Genomic DNA, 22,533 nt, shown 5'->3' on the forward strand with positions numbered 1-22,533 from the left:
CTAGGGATGATGAAGGAATGAAGAAATAACATCTAAGTGTGAGTGTGAAAGTGTATGCAGAAAATGTCCACAGTAGCGTTCACTCCCTTCCCTTCCATGTTAACAGCCTAAGGACTGCTCCCACTCAGAGACAGTTCCTGCTATAATTTGCCAAACATGACTCCTTGATTGAGCTGTATACCATAATCCCTGCCTCTTTGATTTAGCTGTATATAATAATCATGCTGAGCTTGGGGGTTCTGGGAATACTGCAGCCTCAAGACTTCACTAGTTCCTGACACTGACTGACCTCTCCTTGGAATTTCACCAGCTCAGAATGTTCATGTCCTTTTCTCAGATTCCAACAACTCCACCTATGTGTACCTTTATTTTTTCTATATCCCTGACTTTCTTAGCATCTTATTATTGATCCTTCCTTTTCTAATGGTGTCTGTTCTATACAGCCCTCTTTTCTTTATTTTGCTTGTATGTGAGTAGGTCTTGTAAGGTTCTACTTGGCAACCATTGCTCTTGTTGACAGGACTACGTTGAATTAATAAACCAGAAAAGAGATCGTGTTACCTATTGCATTATACAGTCTGTGCTTGGTTCTTCCTTTCTTGTCGCCCTTCTACTTTCAAATATAAAAACATTGTATTTTATGCATCAGCAAACAGGTATAGCACTAGTCACAGTGAAAGACTTTAATTATATTATTCTGCAAACACATAACAATGCCCCTGACCAAACTTAGTGTGATGATGTTGATTTTTTAATTATAATTTATTCACATTACATCCCGATTGTAATCCCCTCGCTCTTAACTTCCTGCTCCCACCCTCTCTCCCTGTTCCGCCCTATTTTACTCCCCTAGACCTCTGACCAGTGGGGTCCTCTTCCCCATCATCTGACCACAACCTGTTAGGTCTCATCAGGATAGCCTGAATCCCTTTCCTCTGTGTCCCCACAGTGCCGCTCCACCCAGGGCAGTGATAAAATCACAGGTACCAGAGTTCCTGTCAGAGGCAGTCCTCTGCCCCCACCTCTCCATGAAGAGAATGAGCTGTCCATCAGCTACATCTGAAAGGGCTCTAGGTTCTCTGCTTGCAATGTCCTTGGTTGGTGCATCAGTTTGTGCAGGCCTATCTCGGTCCAGATCTGCCAGCCTTGATAGTCTCCTTCTGGAACTCCTGACAACTGCAAACCCATCCACCCCCACAAGTCCTTCCATCCTCCAACTCTTCCAATACAACTCTTAGCCCAGAGTCTGGCTGTGAGTCCCCATATCTGTCCTGATCCCCTGCTGGGTGGAGTCTGTCAGAGGACATCTATGTTGGGAGGATGTTGATATTAATTTTGTTTTCTAAATAGGACTTTGTTGTTGTTGTTGTTGTTGCTGCTGCTGCTGCTGCTGCTGCTGCTGCTGCTATTGTTGCTATAGCCCAGGTTGGCCTCAGACTCACCATCTAGTTGTAGATAGCTTTGAACTCCTGATCCTCCTGCCTCCACCTCCCAAGTGCTAGGATTACAGGCGTGAGCCACCATGCCCAGCTGCGAACAGTACTATCATCTTATCCGTGGCAGTCGTACCTGCATTATCTGTTTGTTCTTTAGAAAGATATTGCAAAGTACTTAAAATATCCTGACTTATTCAACGTGTTTTATAGGTGATATTAGAAAATTCCCAAGCCAGGGCTGGAATTCAGCAGCAGAGCACCTACTTGAAATATACAAGGCTCTGACTTCTAGCCCATTACTGCAAGAACTAATTAATTAAGTCATTCTAACTTAGGCTCTGGGAATAGTGCTTTTTCTGTGTAAACCAAATTATTTCTTTTCATATTTCACATAGCTTCCGTGAAATGTCTATAAATTCTTATCTGACTTAAGGAAAGCTGAGACAAAGGTAAAATTTAAGATAGTAAATTGAGTTACTTATCAGCAGAGCAAGGAAACGGTTATCAATTCAGATGCTGAAGTGTGACTGTTAGAGTCTGTGGCAATATACATGTATTTATTTGACTTTGGGGCAAGGTATTTCTGTGCACAAAGAAATGAAAATGTTTGCTCGTAAGAGCTTCCTCCCATATCTGGATGGAAGCTGGCCGAAGTATGAAAAGTTGTGTTGCCACAGGCTTGAAAGGATAAGAAGATAAGCCAGTTGAAAATGGGGGATTTCATCTCTTTAGACAGAGAAGCCTTCATGTTCCCATAGTTCACATCCATCCATTCATTCATCCTTCACTCTAATTGTCTTTTGTTCCTACCTTAATGAAGTATGTTGTATGTTTGTTTTGCAGATCTAAAGCGGGAAGCCAGTATCTGTCATATGCTGAAACATCCACACATTGTAGAGTTATTGGAGACATATAGCTCAGATGGAATGCTTTACATGGTTTTTGAATTGTGAGTGTACATTTTATTTCTTGAGTAAAGTTTTAAGTGATATTGGTTGCAGAAATCTTAACACCTTTTTCTTCAAGTTTAGCAACGGTTGTGGACTCATCTGTTTCAAGGGATCTGAAGCCGTGGGTTTAAAAAAAAAAAAATATTTCCTCACGTTACAAGTGGCAAAGGAACCAAAAGCTGGGTATATCAAGTACCCTTACATTTTCAGCACCCTTCAGGGTAGAGACTCCAAAATGAACTAGAGTTTAAAGGGCTAAGACATCCCAAAATATATAGGTTGCATCTTAGTGAAGAAGAGGGAAATGAGAGTGGAGGACACCATGTAGGAAGTCTCTGTGGCAGCTCAAAATGTGTAATAGCACACTTGACTTTCTCTTTTGATGTAATCATATTGCCATAAAAGGAAACTTCACAACTAACAGCATCTTGACTTCAATACACTACTTCACTTGGTCCTCGCATAATTTTGTTTAAGATGGAGAAGTGTGAGCCAAATACAACTAGAAAATCTGTAGATCCTAGATAAATGTCCAAAGCTCTATGGGCTTACATTATACAATATTTTGTCTTTGTTCCTATTCTATTCAAAATTAACCCATGACTTTGATTAGGAGAATAGAAAAAGGAGACTATACCAGCTTCAATATTAAAGATACCAAAGTGCTCCATAACACATTACTTCAAAATGTAATGGCTTTTAAGCAATATCCATGTATTACGTCACTCTCTGTGCATCAGGAGTGATTCAACTTAGCCAAATCCTCAGGCTCTACATCTCATACAAGATGGTAACCAGGGTATTAGAGAGGCCCCGAGCCGTCTTATGGCTCTACCGATGGTGGATCTGCTTCCGAAGTCATTCACATGGCTGCTAGCAGTCATGTACTGAGGACCTCAGTTCCTAAGAGCTATTAGCTTGAGGAATCCCTTGGTCCTTTGTCACATGGACCTCTTTGTAGAATAGCATGGCTACTAGCTTAGGCAGAGCAAGCAACAAAGGTAGAGAGCAGTCTTGCAACCTAATTCCCAAAGTTGCATATCATCTCTTCTGCCATTTTTTTATTAACTAGAAATGAATCATTAGCTAAAGCTCACAAACCAGCACCTACATAGCAAGAAACGGGAGTCTCTGGGAGGCATTTTACAAGTTGCTCCCTACAGAAGACTAACTGATGCATTACTCATTTATATAGAAATTTGAATCTAAAGAACTGAGACAAAGAAACTAAAATTGAAGACAAGTTCAGCCACATAAGTGCAAGATCAGTGTGAATTTAATTGTGCCTGTTTACTTGAAAAAGATGTCCATGTTTTTGATTAGTTGTTTGCAATAGCTTGGAAATCCTAAATAGGATCTCAGGGCACATTAATTAGAAAGTATATAGAATCCAAAACAAAGCCACACTCTGACTCTTCCTTCCACTCCGCCCTTTCACCCAGAAGTGTCCATAGCAAGCAGGACACCACAGTTTGTAGAAGAGAGTAACCAGCAGAAGCCTGGCAACTTCATTGTAGAGTCACAGCCTTGACAACATGGGCCGGCAAACATGATATCAATTCGAGATGGGTCTGCTGTAAGCTGATATATACAAAACTTCTACTACAGAGCTGGAGAGATGGCTTAGAGGTTAAGAGCACTGGGTGCTCTTGGAGAGGACCTCGGTTAGATCCCCAGCACCCACATGCCCATTCATAGCCATCTAGAACTCCAATTGCAGGAGACCAATTGCCTTCTTCTGGCCTCTGCAGGCACTAGACATGTATGTGGCACACAGACATACATACATGCACGCAAACCACCCATACATATAAAATAAAATTTTGAATTTTTAAAATCTTTTCTTGTGAGAATATCACCTTCAGCACCCTGAATGTTCTTTTAAATAGATTTCCTTCACAGCGGTATAGCTACGCTCAAGGACATGTCTACTATGTGACCTACATGGCAAAGTAAATCCTTTCTGTCAAATCGCAGAGCCCAGTCAGACTTGCTTTCTATCAAAGAAAAAAGTCTAACTTCTTTGTTTTTAGATAAAACTGCAGTGTTAATAGACATCCTGATGACATTCATCTGACTGTTGATTTCAAAATCTGCAATAGATCAAGTTCTATTGTGAACACATTGTCTAAATATAAGGGGATACCTCCTTTCCTTCCTTAGGTCTCGGCTTTGTTTCGAGGCTCTTTTCCTCTTCAGGAGCTTTGCACTCCCCCAACTGTCTTTGAATGTCAACAGGCCTTTTGGGGAAGGGGACCAGTTGGTCTTTTGAGATGGCTGATTGTAGATCCAGAGCTAGGAAAGGAAAAGTAACAGATCATAGGATTTGTCTTCAGGCAGACTAGGTTATGGTAAATGAGGAAATGGAAATTGATTGCTTTCAAGCATCCTAGTTCTGGAGCCCAGCAAGATGGCTTCAGTGGGCAAAAGCTCTTAGTGTTCTCTGTGGTCCGGAGGAGCTGAGTTAAATCCCCAGAACAGAATAGCCTGGCAGCTCCCAGGCAAGCTAGCCTAGAGTACACAGCGCAGCAGAAACAAGGGACACCCTGACTCCCTCCACAAAGAGGCAGCTAAGAACTGACTCTTGAAAGTTGTCCTCTGACCTCCACGTGCGCGTTGTGGTGCTCACAAACAACAATAGGTCACCTGTAAAAGAGAACATTCTAGTTCGCGTGTCTCTTGAAAAGGTTTTTAGCATTTCTAGACTTCACTTGAATCCCAATTGAAGTGCCCTGGCGTGGAAGAGCTCTTAGAGACATTGGAGTCGTGGCTACACAGGGATGCAGTGATTTTCTTATTCTAAGAATCCAATATAGGGGAGCCAGGCATGGTGGCGCACACCTTTAATCCCAGCACTCAGGAGGCAGAGGCAGGCGGATCGCTGTGAGTTCGAGCCCAGCCTGGTCTACAAAGTGAGTCCAGGACAGCCAAGGCTAACACAGAGAGACCCTGTCTCGAAAAAGCCAAAAAAAAAGAATCCAATATAGGGAGAACATAGTATCTTCAGTTATCTGAAAAACTGATCTATAAAAAATATGTGCTTGTTCCCTGTGGCACTAGAGGCCACCACTAAAATAAACAAGTGGCAAATTTCACCTTTAAGTAAGGAAGGATCCCTAATGGTAAGATTTAGTCCAGGAAAGAAGCACACACACTTCCTCACACTCAGGAAGAACTCTGTCCATCCAAATGGGCCGACGTAGGGTTTTACTTTGAGACTAGAGAGGGACTCCTGACTCAATTTTAAGATTAGCATTCTTTTAAAATCACTTTTTTTATACAAGCTTAGTTAGGGTCCTAGAAATCTACAAGTAGAACAATATGATAGGCAGATTTGGGCCCAGGGGTCCCGCTCAAACTAAGGCACCAGCCAAGGACAATACAGGAGGTAAACTTTAAACCCCTTCCCAGATCTAGCCAATGGTCAGAATATTCTCCACAGTTGAGTGGAGAGTGTGATACGACTTTCTCACATACTCTGGTGCCTCACATTTGACCATGTCCCCTGGAGGGGGAGACCTGGTGGCACTCAGAGGAAGGACAGCAAGTAGCCAAGAAGAGACTTGATACCCTATGAGAATATATAGGGGGACGTAATCCCCCTCAGGAACAGTCATAGGGGAGGGGAATAATGGGAAAATGGGGGGGGGGGAGGAATGGGAGGATACAAGGGATGGGATAAACATTGAGATGTAACAAGAATAAATTAATAAAAAAAAAAAAGGAAAAAAAAAAAAAAAATAAAATCACTTTTTTGGTTTAATTTTATCCTTGCCTAGAGAACTCTTGTTTCTGTCCATATTTTTATTCTGAGAGAACTAAAAGTAAATTTAATCCTATGCTGTAAAGTTACAAGCACAGAAAGCAATATGTTAAAAAATGACCTACGTGTTGACCCTCATGCTGCTTGTATCAAGGTGTCCCAAAATAACAGCGTAGTAGAGGGAAGATGCTCTTTGTTGTCATAAAATCTGGGATTTGGGCTTCTTAGTGTTGAGGCTGTCCTTGTGAGATTTTTGTGACTGGTTTTATGATACTGTTGTGATGCATTAACCCAATGGCTCTGACTAAAGGTGACATCTCGTTAAACATAAACATTTACCAGTGGCCCAAGCCTAATGTTAGCCTAAATCAATAAAACAGGGCTGTTTTCTCCCCCCCCCCCCGCCCACCTTTTATTTTGGAAAATTCCAAATGAAAATGGAGACTAATATAACGAAAGCCAGCACTGAACTTCAACAGTTATCAAAACATTTGCTATTCCCTGTTCAAACTGTCCTTTCCTGTTGTCATTATCCCCTGGAGATTGCCAAAACGGTGTCATTTCACCTAGAAACACTCCTGTTTTGAATGATAACATTATTATCATGCCCAACAAAATCACCAATAATTCCTTAATATCATATCATATATTCACTTGACATTCAGTTTTTCCTAATTGAACATGAATCTTAAATGACAGCTATCTAAATTTAGAACTTTTTATGAGCTTTAGGAATCTGAAAGTAGATTATAAATTCACAGCTAAAATAACAGTGATTTCTTTAAAAGGCCAGAACCAAAATAGAAATATAAAACTGCTCTTCTCTATCATTATTTTATAGACGTGTCTCCACAGATGTCGTTGCCCAGTTTTTCTGCTTCTTGATTCCTTGAATTCAAACCAACAAACCAGAAACAGGTTACTCTAAGATTGGCATCCTATGGCTCAAAGAGCAATGCCAGTACATTTCCTTGTGTGTGCCTCCACCTACTGGCAAAAAGTGAGAATGCAGCTACAGCTGCACTGTGGATTCATTCCATATTCCTGGCGGAAAGATGTACATTCCCCTGGTATTCAAGGGCTCATTGCTCAAGTTATGAGGGATCTGGATCCTTTTCACAGCTTTATAATGTTATATCAGTATGGAGTTGACAGGGAAAGGGGAAACAAATGAAATGAGGCCAATTAAATGTGTTGTTTCATGGCTTCTTGGAATCTCTTATGGGGGAAGGCTAGACTGAACAACATATTTGCATTACCAGCACGTTTTAAAATTTGGTATCTATATCTGTCTTTTACTCAGTCTATATGTAAGCAATACTCCTTCCAAATTGCACTTATGAAATTATATGGCATAATTATGTTGTTTGCGTATTAGAAAAACTTCGGAAACAGTTGGGATCCACATAATTAGAAATAGTTTATAAATGTAAAGCAAACTTAAATACAGACTTACAGAACCAGAATTGTAGAACTGGAAAAGATTTAGAGCCATCGATTTTAAAACTTAGAAAAGCCTAAGCAAGCCGGTTGTGGTGGCACCCACCTTTAATCCCAGCAGTTTGGGAAGCAGAGTCAGGCAATCTCTCTCTGAGTTGGTGGCCAGAATAAGTTCCAGAACAGCCAGAGCTACTCAGAGAAAAGTTATCTCAGTAAGAAAGAAAGGGAGGGAGAGGAGGAGACAGAGACAGACAGACAGAAGAGAAATCCTGTGCGTAGTGTCTAGGTAAGCACATACCCAGGTCCCATCCCTGAGTTCAATTGGAACAAATGTAGGTCTTCCTGGGACCAGGTGAGAGGAGTGACCTTTAAAGCAGTGCTAATGCTTGCTGAATATATTGTCATCGCCCCACCACCCACAGGAAGACAGACAGAGGATGTGCTGGTACTATAGCTATTGCTTTGGGATTATTTGTAATTTGTACCTGCCTGTAGTGATTAGCCAAACGTATTTTAAAATATATACTCAGCTTTGATGAGAGGGCTGAGTTGTGTTCCCACTCCAAAAAAATTTTTAAATATTTGTTTCTCAGTAGCACATTCGGGCTTGTTTTTAGTAGTGTCTGGTACTTGAGTTAAGCTGTAAATCCTAAATTGGCTGGCTAAGGAATTTTAATTACCTTATTATCGTATGATTACATATACCACAGGGAGAATTTTACAGTAATTAAATATGGATTTAAAACACATCTGACATGAAAACAATAGTTTTTTATCTTTTAAAATAACATTCTCAGTTTGTATTTTTGAAGCTTACAAAGGAGATAATAGACTGGAACTGCTTTTTTTTTTTTACTTTAATTTTTGTCTGATATGAATACACAGTGAAGGGAGTGTGTGTGACATTCATTAAACTAAGTGGAACTAATTACTTACGAGCAAAGTTGCCACTTAAGCAAAAATGTCTCTGTCTCCTATCACATGACAAAAATATGGACTGTAGTGTCTTGATTTATTTGAAGATCTATACATATTTCAAATAGCCTTCTCTACTCTATTTATTATTTTTTCTTATGTCTGATGATACAAATTAATATTCATACAGCACACTAACATTTTTCCTAACTCACTATATCAAAATATTCAGTTGATTTTACTTCTAAATATTATCTCAGGTTGATGACTCACTTAAAAGACTCAAAGGATACAGTGTGCTACCATATCCACAGCTACGGTTTATTACAGTAGAAGGAAGTGGTGCATAAGATCCTAGGGACAAGCTTCCAATAGTCTTTCCCAGCAATCAATTGTGAGTTGCTGCCAACCAGACAACCAGTCTTGACTGGAGGCTGTTTGTGTAGTCACCCTATGCCTGGCACCTAGTAGCTTCCACATTCTCAAGGCCAAACAAGATTTTCAGCCTAAGCTGCTATTTGCACAGTTCAGGTGCAGGGAGCCACTCTTTTCACTTAAGATAAAAACTTCAGATAAGAACTTCCTGAGGTTCAAGTCCTCAGATGCCTGCCCATCAGGGCCAGCATTGGAAGTGGGCATGTCAGACATTTCACAAGATCTGCTATGCTAATCCTACATAAACTAAAATAGAGAGAAGGAGAGAGGAAGGTGGATTTTTGAGTTGATTAGCCCACTCCACAAACCAAATGTAATTGCTTATGAAGATAATTATAAGCTTTGGATTTGAGACTGTTTTTACCTTTTAAGTATAATTATGGTATCATTTTAATATGTAGTAGAAAACATTTTAGGTGGCCAGATCTCTGAAGTAAATTGTTGATTGAGATTTTATGGCGTAGCATGGATTTTAAGCTTTGAAGTTGCATTTGAAAATAAACTGTATTCTGATACTATTATTAGAGAAATGCATTTGAAGTTGCCACTCCAGTAATTTTTGTACAGCATATTAAATCTGATCTTCAATCCACTAAAATATTTTTAATCAACTATATACCTACACCATAGGATAAATTCAGTTGACTTTTCTGCAACTTAAAGGTACAATTAATTTTAAAATTATAAATAATTTAAGTATTTAGAGTCTTTATAATATACCTACTTTGTACAATTGACAAATGATTGAAAATTACAGTGGCACAGATAATGGCATTCACAAAACTTAACCAGCAGAAATTTTGGATTTTATATTGTATTTCCTGAGTATTTTTCTGATTAATGGTCTTAAGCATTTTTTGTGACATTGAATTTTTTTGCGAATAGTATTTTATGACTACAGCAGGGTACCTAAATGTGTGCATGTGCCATATTTAATTTGATAATTTCACTATTAGAAATTATGCCATATTTAATATTTTTAATATACTATTTTATTTTATTGTTGTATATGTACGAGTGTTTGGCCTGAGTGGATGTCTGTGCACCATGTACACGTATGGTGCCTACGAAGGCCATCAGATCCCCTGGAACTGGAGTTAACAGTTGTGAGCTGCTGTGTCAGTGCTGGGACTCAAACCCAGTCCTATAGAAGAGCAGCATGTGCATGCACATAAGTACACAAGCCTACAGAACTACTGTAAAAGAACGTCCACATAGCTACAACCCAGGTCAAGAAATAAAAATAATTGCCAACACTTCCATAACCCTAATTCTAACCTTTTGTGATCATAATCCTTTTCTTTGTAAAACAGAACTTTAATATGTATGTCATTTTTATGCTTCTCTAGCTATCTCATCCAAATAAGCATCCTTGAGTAACATAATTCAGTGTCAGTTGTTTTTCATTTATTATAATTTATTCACATTACATCCCAATTGTTATCCCCTCACTTGTATCTTCCAAGTCCCACCCTCCTTCCCTCCCTCTTCCACCCCGTTCCCCTCTCCTAGACCTCAGAGAGGGGGGGGACACCTCCCCCACTGTCTGACCACAGCCTATCAGGATAGCCTGCTTCCCCTTCCTCTGTGTGCCCACATGGTCTCCCCATCAAGGGGAAGTGATTAAATCGGTGGCACCAGAGTTCATGTCAGAGGCAGTCCCTGCTCTCCTCATAAGCACGGAGAGTGAGCTGTCCATTGCTAATTTAGTTTTACTGCATGTATTGTCCTTAGTTGATACTGATGTTTGTGCAGGCCCCTCTGGATCCACATCGCCAGCTTTGATGTTCTCCTTGTGGGGCTCCTAAACCCTCTGGGTCCTTCTACCCTCCCCCCACACACCTTTTTTTAATTTGTTCACTTTATATCCCAACGGTAGTCCCCTCTCTCGTTGCCTCTTGCTCCCACTCTCTCTCCCTCATATCCCACCCCTTCTTCCCCTACTCCTCAGAAAAGGGAGCCCTCCTCCCCTAACATCTGGCCTCATCCTATCAAGTCTCATCAGGACTACCTGTATCCTCGTCCCCTGTGGCCTGGCAAGGCTGTCCCATGGGGCCAGAGTCCATGTGAGAAGTAGTCCCTACTCCCCATATTATGGGACCCACAAGGAGACTGTGCTGCCTGTCTGCTGTATCTGAGCAGAGAGTCTAGGTCCTCACCATGCACAGTCCTTGGTTGGTGCATCAGTCTCTGCAGCACCTCCTCCTCTGCCTGGATTTGTTGGCTCCGTTGGTCTCCTTGTAGAGTTCCTGACCCCTCCAGGTCCCTCTATCCCCCAACTCTTCCATAAGACTTCCTGCACTCCACCCTGACATTTGGCTGCTTGCCTTAGCATCTGCTTGGATCCCCTGCTGGGTGGAGTCTTTCTGCTCCCCCCCACACACACACACTCTTTCATTATAACTCTCAGTGCTCCACCCTGAGTCCTGCTGCTAGTCCCAGCATCTGTCTCAATCCCCCACTGGGTGGAGTCTCTCAGAGAACATCTATGTTGTCAATTGTTTTTATATGAAGTCATACAGTATATAGTTAGATCTATAAGACCCAAGCAAGTTATGTTGTACATCTGTTCCTTTTTGTCACTATATAACATTACAATAAACAAACCTTCACTATGGATTCATCCTAAAGTTGATGGATATTAGAGAAAGCCCTAGCTTTCCCGGAACTGCCTTCACTTCAGCCTGTTGTTGGTTCTCACTAATGGCACTCCTCCTTACACTCATGACTATGTAGTCCTGCACTGCATAGCATCCCTGATACTTAGTGTTGCCAGAATTTTTTTTCCAATTGGTATGTAGTTTTTTCTCATTGCCCTTCCTAATTGCCACTTGGAGTCCTCTCTCTTTATTCTTTTAATGTAGTTTTTCAATGAAAAAAATGATAGTTTTAATCTAATGGAATATATCAGTTTTGCTTTTTGTTAACATTTTTGTATCCCAAGAACCATTTACCAACCCTGAGAAAATAAATAAATATTTTCTCCTATATTTTATCACTCATCTGGAATTGTTTTGAGATATACTGTATATGTATATGTATGTATATACTGTATATGTATATGCTATATGTATATGGATATACTATATGTGTATATACTGTATATGTATATGCTATATGTATATGGATATACTATATATGTATATACTGTATATGTATATGCTATATGTATGTGGATATACTATATATGTATATACTGTATATGTATATGCTATATGTATATGGATATACTATATATGTATATACTGTATATGTATATGCTATATGTATGTGGATATACTATATATGTATATACTGTATATGTATATGCTATATGTATGTGGATATACTATATATGTATATACTGTATATGTATATGCTATATGTATATGGATATACTATATATGTATATACTGTATATGTATATGCTATATGTATGTGGATATACTATATATGTATATACTGTATATGTATATGCTATATGTATATGGATATACTATATATGTATATACTATATATGTATATGCTATATGTATATGGATATACTATATATGTATATACTATATATGTATATACTATATATGTATATGTATGTACTATATACGATATATGTATATACTATGTGTATATGGATATACTATATATGTATATGAATATACTATATATACACACACTGTATATACTGTATGTGTGTATGTATATACTATATATACTGTATGTGTGTATGTATACTCCATATACTTTCATATGGAGATTCAGTTGTCCCAGCACAGTTATTAAAGAGCCTTCCCTGTGGTATTGCCTTTACTATAAATCGAGCATCCATATATGAGGAAATTTTTTCAGGCTCAGTTGGGGCCCATTGGCTTGCTTGTCTGGCATTGTGCTAAGGGTCAGGAAACTTGTAGAGCAAGTCCTTCTAGCTGTTTTCCTCTTCAGGAATGTTTAAAGGGCATACTTAATAAAGCTAAAATGTTTGTCTCTGCATTTTCCAAAAGCATTTTAGAATGTGGCTGTCAGTTTCCACTGGGAGAAAAACTATTGGGAATTTTGACATTAATGTTTATATTCAATTTTATAACAATTTAAGAATAATTAACCTGCTTACAATATTAATATTGAATCTTCCAAATTCATTAATGTCATATGTAACTTTCAATTTATCTCTTTGACTTCTTTCAATGAATTTTTATGCTTCTAAGAAGACTGGATGCATATATAGTAGATAGAATTTTGATCTAATACATGTTAGATAATGACAATATTTTAATTAAGTATGTTTTGTTCGATTTGTTCTTAGGTGTTTGCTTTTGGGGGGGGGTGAGTCTCATTATCTTCTCTTTTCCTCGTTCCTTGTACTGACTGTATCCATTTCCACTCATCAGGCTTTGATTCCAGTAATTATTAATAGAATCATTTGGATTTTCTGAATACATGATCACATGATTTGCATATGATGATTTTATTTATTCCATCCTGATTCTTTTTTTTATTTTTTTGTAACTTTGTTTGTTTGTTTGTTTGTTTGTTGAAGGCACATAGGATATGGCCACACATGGAAGTCAGTGATGAACTTATGACAGTTGGTTCTCCTCACTCTATGGGCTTGAGGGATGAAACTCGGGCTTCTTGCTAGGTGCCTTTATTTACGAGCCATCTTGCTGGCCCATAATTCTTTTGCATTTCTTTCCCATTTTCTTGCTGTTATTGTGATAAAGCATCCAGAAAAATGTTGGATATAATAAATATGAATGGAAATGAATTTCATCAAATACTTTTTCTGCATGTTTTGAAATCGTCAGATACTATCAGCCTTTAATCTGTTAATGCACTGAATTGCATTGTTTCTTGGGTTAACCCAACTTCATTGTTGTGTATAAATAATCTTTGTAATCCTTTTTATATGTTGCCGGATTTTGTTTAAGCTTTCTACATTTGTGTTTATGGGACAATTGTTATAAATGTCCTGTACTATCCCATAGCAGGTTTTTATATCTAGATTACAGCAGCCTTATGAAGTTGTTGAATCTGCTCTCTTTATCTGGCTTTTCTTTTCCTTCTCTATATGGTTCATAAAACTCATCTGAACAAGAGTTTCCTGTAAGGAGGGTTTCTGGTTCAAGTTCAGTTCTTTAAATAGTTGCAGGGACATTCAGAAGTTCTGGTAATTAGTATGACATGTGTAGCAATTTCATTTTGCTACAAAATAGTCAATTGTATGTGAATTCAAGACAGTTTGGCTTAAAGATGTTTTTTGGACTCTGTGACCTTTTTATTTAGGAGTGTGTGTGTGTGTGTGTGTGTGTGTGTGTGTGTGTGTGTGTGTGCGCATAAGCACATTTGTGGGGGTCAGAAGACAACTTAGAGGACTTAATTCTTTTACCATATGGCTCCTGGGGGTTGAACTCAGGTCATCAAGATTGGCAGCAAGTACTTTAGCCATCTTGCCTTCCTATTTTATAACTCTTGATTTACATAAGTGGCCCGCTTGTGTGCTTTCTATTGTTGTTGTTGTTTATTTTGTTTTGTTTTAATACATTTATTTTTATTATCTTTTGAGGTTATAATTGCATTCTACTCCACTTGGACCACCTGTTGTCATGTTTTTCCCTTTATTATATGTAGATCAGCTTAGTATCTTTCATCATTATAGTTTCCTTTTATTAGGGAGTTTAAACACTCTTCTGTTACCTTGTGTAGCCCAGAAATTACAATATACTCTCTAACCCACTACATTCAAATATTTATAAGCAATTATAGTCCTGAAAAGTATAAATTCTGTAGAATACATTAATGTCATTGCCTGTCTTCCTTGACTTATGTCTCATGTTTCATTTAACTATTTTTATCAATAAAATATGAGTTACTTATATTCACATCATTCCCAGCTGCTTTTATTTATTTTAGTAATTTATATTTATGCCCACACTTACCTGTTTTTGTTCTTTATTCTTTGAGCATAGCTATAGTTTTATCTGGGTTTGTTTCCCTTGTGTCAGTCTCTAAGTACAAACTTCTGTTTTTATTAGTTTCCGAATTTTTTTTGCATTCCCTTTAGTCTTGAGGCTGTTCAGTGTGTAGAGAATTCTATATTAACACTCTCTGCCTGTCATCATCCACTCTTTTCCAGCTTCCATTGGTGTTGAGATTTCAGATAGCAATCTGACGTTTATATAAAAGTGGGAGTGTTGTTTCTCAGGCTATTAAATACTTCCCTCATCTTTTACTTTCTGAAGTTTTCTCTGTGATATATCCTAAGAATTGTGTCAGTGTGTTTTAGCCTTGCTTTGAGTTCTGTAAGTGTCATAAAGCAGTGTGTTGATATTATCTGTATTTATGGAAACTTTTTTGCCATTATCTCTTCAAATACTGCCTCTGTTCCTTTCACTGGCCATTTTATGATTCAATTAAATATATTTAAAGGGTAAATATATATATATATATATATATTATATATATAAAATTCTTTCTTATAGTTTGCATTTTCCTTATCTCTTGCATCTTCTGTCTTCTCTCCCAGGTCTCTCTTTCTCTTCAGACCTGCTAAATTGCTCTCAATCAGCCTTCTGGGTGTTTAATTATACCTTTTAATTTTTAGTTTTATAGTTTCTATTTCTTTGTAAGTATCTATTATCATTTTTGTCATTTTAACTTTTGTAAAAATTAAAAATGGGCTTTTGTGTTCTGGAAACATAATAAGTAATCTTTGTTCCTTAATAATTTTACATCTGAGGACTCCACATGGTTTTGTTTTTTCTGTTCTCTTTTCTGGCTCTTTCTCAAGCTCTCCAATCCTGTCAAGTGTCCAGTTCATTTTGACTTGCTGCTGAAAACTATGTTGAAGCTCATTCGCCTAAGAATGAAGCTTTTCTTCCTCAAGAGAGGATTGTTCCCCACACCCCTGCTAGATACCTTTAGGCTCTAGTGGCTTGAAAGTTCAAGACTTAGATTTTTGGGTATACCTAGATATAAGGTCGGGGTTCAAATCTATGGATGGACTAGTTACTTACAACACACAGCTAGATCTCTATGTAGTTTCACATTGCTTTCATAAATACATGTGTAACCCCACCAATGGGAGATGAGCAGATCCATGTTTACTTTGTGTGTGTGTGTGTGTGTGTGTGTGTGTGTGTGTGTGTGTGTTAGTGAATATGGAGGCCAGAGGTTGATGTCCAATGTCTTTCTTAGTTGCTCTCTACCTTATTTTTTTTAGACAAGGACTTTTATTGTACATGGAGCCTGCTGATTGGCTAGACTGGCTAGGGATTTGCCTGTCTCTCTCCTGACAGTGCTAGTATTACTGGCACACACCACTGGGTTTTAAGTAGATGCTGGAAATACAAACTCAAGTCTTAATGCTGATGCAGCAAGTACTTTGAGAACAGAGCCATCTCAGCCCCCGTGCTTACATTTTGATAGGTCAAATGATGTTTTGGGTGAAGACATTTATTTTGTCATTAGTGCTATAAAATGTTTTAAAACATATTTACCAGTTTCTCTTCCATTCACTTTCTTTAGTTTTTTGCCATTTTAAAGAACTTTATTTTTTTGTTTTTAAATTTTTTATTAGATTTACTCATTTTACTTTATATGTAAATGTTTTTTCTTCATATGTATATGTTGGCCCATGCATGATTGATGCTTTTTGAGATCAGAGAAGGCATTGGATCCCATAAAACTGAAGTTACTTGTGGTTGTAAGACAATATGTGGACACTGGGAATTGAACCTGGGTCCTCTGCAAGAGCAACAGATGCTTTTAACAACTGAGCCATCTTTCCAAGCCTAAAGAAATCTTTATTTTCTAAGCATCTTTGCTCTTTTCATGTGTTTGCTAATGTTTCTCAAAAAATTTACTTGCTTAACTTTGTTTATAGTGTTTGTGTTTTTGCTTGTTAACTACAAAAATAAGTCAGAATGCTGAAATTCAATCAAGAAAGAAGTTACAAATAAGCAAGAGGACGGGATAGGATGGACCCTATATTACTATATTAGAGGTTGAAAGCAACTTCAAATCATTTATTATATGTACACGCCCTCCCAGGCCTTCCTTTCTTTCCCCACTACGGTTTATTTATTAATTTAATCTCTTTAAAGCCTGATCCCAGCCCCTCCCTCCTCTTCTCCCGTTCTCACCCTCACACCCCCTCCCTATCCCCCTCTCTCCTTCTCAGAAAAGGGGAGGCCCCCAAAGGGTACCAACCCATCCTGGCAACTGAAGTCACACAGGCCTTCCTTTCTTCTGTAATAGAAGGAGCTAGGGCTTCTTGGGGGGAAAAAAGGTTTATTCGTTCTAGGACTGAGACAGAGAAAATGCAAGATAAGCCTGAAGCATCTTAGAGTCCCTGAAAGTAATGAAGTGGTCAAAAGATCCATGCACGTCAAAAACACACAGAAACCAATCTGAAAGCATCTCGGGTGGCCAAACCTAGAGCAATTAGAGCAGCAAACTAAAGTAGTATTGGATTATAACATGTGCCGGAACATGGGAGTGCATACATCTTACAAAGAAGTAGACAGACAGTAAAGGGGGAAGGAGAAGCAGAGCTCTCAGGAATGCCGGGCACTCTGTGGAGACATTTCTCCTCTTCCCTTGAGTGCCCTCTAATATGTGATAAGAAAGGCATTTCACCTGATACTCCTCTCCACCCCTCAAACAGACAAACAAAAAGAAAACCATAGTCCTGATCTAGGAAGAAGAAATGATCAGACAATACTCACTCAGTGGAGGGGCATTATAAAGTCCTTGACCAGTTTTTTTTTTTAATTATCTAGATCAGTGAAAACAAGGGAAAAACTAAGGAACTGTAACATAAAATGCTAACCCTGAGGGAAATTGCTGAGAGGTGTGCACAATTTCCCTTTATTTGCAACTTACATATAAATATAAAATAAAAAGTTAGTTTTCATCGTGCTCCTCAAAGGAAGACAGTCACTTAATTTCTATGCACCCCTAGCACTGAGTGCACAGCACTTGGTACCATAATTTTTTTAAGTTGTCTTTATTCAAAACTAAACAAGTAAAAATAAGCCATAAGTTTACACTATTATATCCAGATTAAATTAGCAAATATGACTTTTATTAATAGATAATACAGTTAGTATATAATAAGATTCTTATTAGGCAGTGTTATTAGTTCTAATATGTAATTTTGGTGATGTAATTATTTCATAAAAAGAGTCCTTTCGGTCTGGAGACAAGTACTGAAATGTTTATGCATTACACATTTCTTACATCTGACATTTGTCTCAAAATCAACCAAATAGCAGCCTTGGTTTGGTATGGTCTGATTATTACCTTGGCCCCTCCAAGTCAGTATGTAAAAATGCTGGTACCAAGAAGTACCAGTTGCTTAGCTACTCCCACTATAGAAACCCCTAACCTTAAGTTTTAGGGGTTTTATCAATAATAACTCTGATTCCTGGAATCCTAGGTAACAGTAAGGAAAAAAGCCTCAAGAGAGTTATGAAGTGGGGAAAATAGCTAGGCCAGTGACTGGGCCCTCCTTCAAGACCTATGGGAACGGAGCTGAAGGTAGGGCCTCATCACAGAGTTATAGGTAATACAAAATTAGCTAGTATGTTACAGTTTTACAGAAGAGTTCATATTTTTAATATTTGAAAGTTTCTCTAATTTTTTTTATTACTTTATTTTGTGTGTATGGGTGTTTCTGCCTGATCCTTGTGTATGCAGTGCTCTTGGAGACCAGAAGATGGCACCATATCCACTGGAACTGGAGTTAACAGTTTGTGAGCTGCCCTGTGCGTGCCTAGGATTGAACACTGGTCCTCTGGGAGGCCAGCCAGTCCTCTTAACCACTGAGCCATTGCTCCAGCTCCATGTAATTACATTTTTTAGTAGAAGAAATTACAGGCTGTTTTAACTGTTGGTTGGTTTGTTGGTTTGTTGGGTTTTTGAGACAGGGTTTCTCTATGTAGCCCCAGCTGTTCTGGACTAGCTTTGTAGACTAGACGGGCCTTGAATTCAACAGAGATCTGCCTGCCTCTGCGTCCCAAGTGCTGGGGTTAAATGTGTGAGCCACCACCACCCAGTAACTGTTTTAAGTTTTAAAATTGTATATCTCTAAAGAATCTTTGATTCCTTATCGCATTAACACACATTTTTGCTTCATCCCACTAGTTTAAATATGTAGTATAATTATGACTACTAAAAGAAGTTGGTATTTCATTGTATTTATTTTCTCCTTTGGTTATAGCCTTACGCAGGTACAAAGTCAAAATGCCACATTCTAAAGTAATTTGAAATATCTCCTCTTTCTGGTTATGCCCTAGATGTAATGTGGGCCCAATTAGGTTTATTTGTGTTTTTGTTTGTTGAGTGGGTATTGTTTTTTGAGACAAGGTCTCACTATGTAGCTCTTGTTGTCCTGGAACTCTGTATATAGACTACACTGGCCTCAAATTCACAGAGGTCTACCTGCCTCTGCTTCTGCCTCCTAAGTGCTGAGGTTTAGGCCCCATGCCCCCAAGTCCAGCCAGTTGTTTGGTTAAAAATTTTATTGAGATAATTGTAGATTTACATGTAGCTGTAGGAAATAAGACAGATCATTGTAGATTTGCCTAAGCTCTCCAAAACTTAGCATCTTGCAAAAGTAATATAATGTCACAGCAAGACTACTAACATTGTTACAATCTAGCAGTCTTATTTAGATGTCTGTATCCATTTGTTTATAATTGAAGGGATTATCTTTTTTTCTTCTGACTAAAATTTTGTTTGTGGATTATGAAAACATTTCCATGGCTACAAAGTCAAACATAAATAGAGATCATTCAAAAATATCTATGTTTCATCCCTTCAACCCACTTGTTTCCTTGCCCTAATAGAAACTTTTTAAATTTATTTTGTTTTTCTTTTATGCTTGATGTGTGTGTGTGAAAATGACTATATTCTAGTCCACCCCTACACATTCTCATGTACTTTCTTCTATTTAAACCTTGACTTTGTATTTTAAGAGTATAGAAAACACTGAAGTAGGAGGTAGCATTTTTATTCCTATTGTAGCCTCTTTATGATACAGAATAGTCATTAAAGCTTTCCTCTGGTAGATATTTGGATAATTTCCAATTTTATTCTGTTACATAAATGGCATTATGTAGGCATCATTTCATAATGTTGCTACTGTCAAATTCCTTCCATAAATATTACAACACTAGCATTGTACAAAAATGTAAGCTTTTGTTTTACATTGTGATTAAAGACATGAACTAAATCTTAGTCTTATTAGCTAGTACATATTTACCTCATAAAACTGTTGTACTTATGCGTATATATCTGGACAAGGATGGTTATAGATAAATTATTATGCATTTTATGCACCTCATCCATATCTATGGACTTGGTCAACATGTTGTTAATTATAGTGGGTTTCTTATCCCATATGATTACTTAATCTGAGAAAAATGTAATATTTGCCATTGGTTGCTTTTTTATTTAGTTGGTTTCGTGTGGTGGTGGTGGTGTTTTGCTATTGGGTAGCTATTGGGTAACTTTAAATGTTTACAGTATCATTAAATCTTAGTAAGAGTTGTAAAAAAATATATACACTCCTCTTCTTTTTTTGCCATAAAAGTATTGCTTGTCCTTAATATATTCTTTATATTTCTCAAGCATACAATTCAGGGATCAAGGGAATCACAAGATTTTGATGGATCTTTTAAGGTATAGCAAAGACGAAGCCCGATACAGTAGCACACGCCTGTAATCACAGCACTTGAGATGCAAAGGCAGGTGGCTCTCTGTGAGTTCTAGGCCAGCCTGGTCTACAGAGTGTGTCCAGGACAGCCAGGGATATACAGAGAAAGCCTGTCTCTAATCCCCCCACCCACAAAAAATATGGCAAGGATTCAGCATTTTACCCTGAAGATGTGATTCTATCACAAGATATATATTCTCAGATTGCCATTTTTTAGGCTTTGATCATATATATATATATATATATATATATATATATATATATATATAAAATTTATTCACATTACATCCTAATTGTAACCCCCTCCATCATCTCCTCCTCTCTCCACCCTCCCTCCCTTTCTCCTCCTGTCCCCTTCCACCAGTCCTCTGAAAGGAGGAGCCCTCCTCCCCTACCATCTGACCCCTCATTAGGACTACCTACATCCTCTTCTTCTGTGGCCTGGCAAGGTCACCTTGTCAAGGGGAAATGAGCAAATAGCTGGCTCCAGAGTCCATATTAGAGATAACACCTGCTTCCCTTACTAGGGGACCCACATGGAGACTGAGCTGCCTAACAGCTACAGCTGAACAGGGATTCTAGGTTCTCTGCATGCATTTTTCTTGGTTGGTCCATCAGTCTCCACAGGCCATCTGGGTCCAAATTTGTTGGCTTTGATGTTCTCCTTGTGGAGCTCCTGTCCTTTCCGGGTCCTTCTATTCCCCCCAACTCTTCCATACAGCTCCCAGTGCTCTGCCCAAAGTTTGGCTGTGAGTCTTAGCATCTGCTTTGATCTCCTGCTGGCTAGGGTCTTTCAGAGGATGCCTATGGTAGGCTCCCGTCCTGATTGCCATTTTAAAGGGACTTTTTAGAAATAGTGTGTTATGAGATTAAGAAGAACACATTTGGATATAAGGAGAGTTACACATAATAGAAGTAGTTAAGTATGGGCATTAGGTTGATGACCAAGGTAGATGAAGATCAATAGACAGCAAAGGACGTGAACACAGTCTGCAAATACTTAGAGATTGGAAGGAGCAGGTCTTGATGATTAGCTAGAGGCAGTTAGGACTCTGCATTCCTGACTTGAGCACTTGGTATGTGATAGCGCCTTTGACTAACTTGGGCAGTTCCGGAAGTAGGTGATGAAGTACAGTTTGAATATGTTGAACTTGAAATCTGTGTTGCATATCCAAATGGCGTTGTTAAATAGGAAATTGATTAGGAAAATAGAGGTCTTAGATAGATACGGAGACATACAAGTGGCCATTATAGAAGAAGTAATCCTGAGACTTGGAAGGATGGATAACCAAGAGTTTGCCAGGTGGTAACAATAGGGCTGACCTAGACAAACTGAGCAAAAGTCTAAAAACATGGAAGCCTCATGAAATTTAGAGACAACGCGCAGAATAAAGCTAGATCGGATGTAAATTGGGGGCCTGGAAGATCACAGAACCCACAGCTACTACTTCCTTCAAGGGGGTGGAGAGGGACAGTTTTACATTAACTTTGCTCTAGAAAGACTGGCTTTGCCTGTTTATATAAAAGGGCTTGTACTTGGCCCTCAAGCAGGTCCCCTAGTTTTTGGATCTGCATGACCTTGAAGAATAGGTATCTTTAAGCATCTCTTACTTCACTTTGCAAATACAGAGGAAAAAATAGCAACAGCTTTATTTGATTGTCTCACTAGCACCTTCTTTTCTGACTCTTTTCTGAGTTATATACCTGGCCCACTATGGTAAACTTCTTTTGAATCCAAAATATGTTCTTTGTTAATCCGGAGCAAATCAAAGCCCACTGTTGTTTCCACGGCAGGATGGATACATTTAATAGACAGTGAGTGGTAGATTGACTGCTTTCATGGGAAAAGAGATACACATGACAGCCAGGAGAGCAAGCATATACAATGGCCAGAAATGT

General features: G+C 38.4%; 1 protein-coding gene across 5 annotated transcripts in view; it reads left to right on the forward strand.

The window, feature by feature from the left end:
* Cask (calcium/calmodulin dependent serine protein kinase) overlaps positions 1-22,533 on the forward strand; it is a 337,437-nt gene that overhangs the window by 137,681 nt on the left and 177,223 nt on the right. For all 5 annotated transcript variants that reach the window (XM_051141460.1, XM_051141461.1, XM_051141462.1 and 2 more), the window contains exon 3: positions 2,280-2,385. In XM_051141460.1, the coding sequence (XP_050997417.1) occupies positions 2,280-2,385 (106 nt within the window). The remainder of the gene's footprint in view (positions 1-2,279; positions 2,386-22,533) is intronic.

The sequence above is a fragment of the Acomys russatus genome, chromosome X, assembly GCF_903995435.1.
Source record: "Acomys russatus chromosome X, mAcoRus1.1, whole genome shotgun sequence".
Taxonomy (NCBI): Eukaryota; Metazoa; Chordata; class Mammalia; order Rodentia; family Muridae; genus Acomys; species Acomys russatus.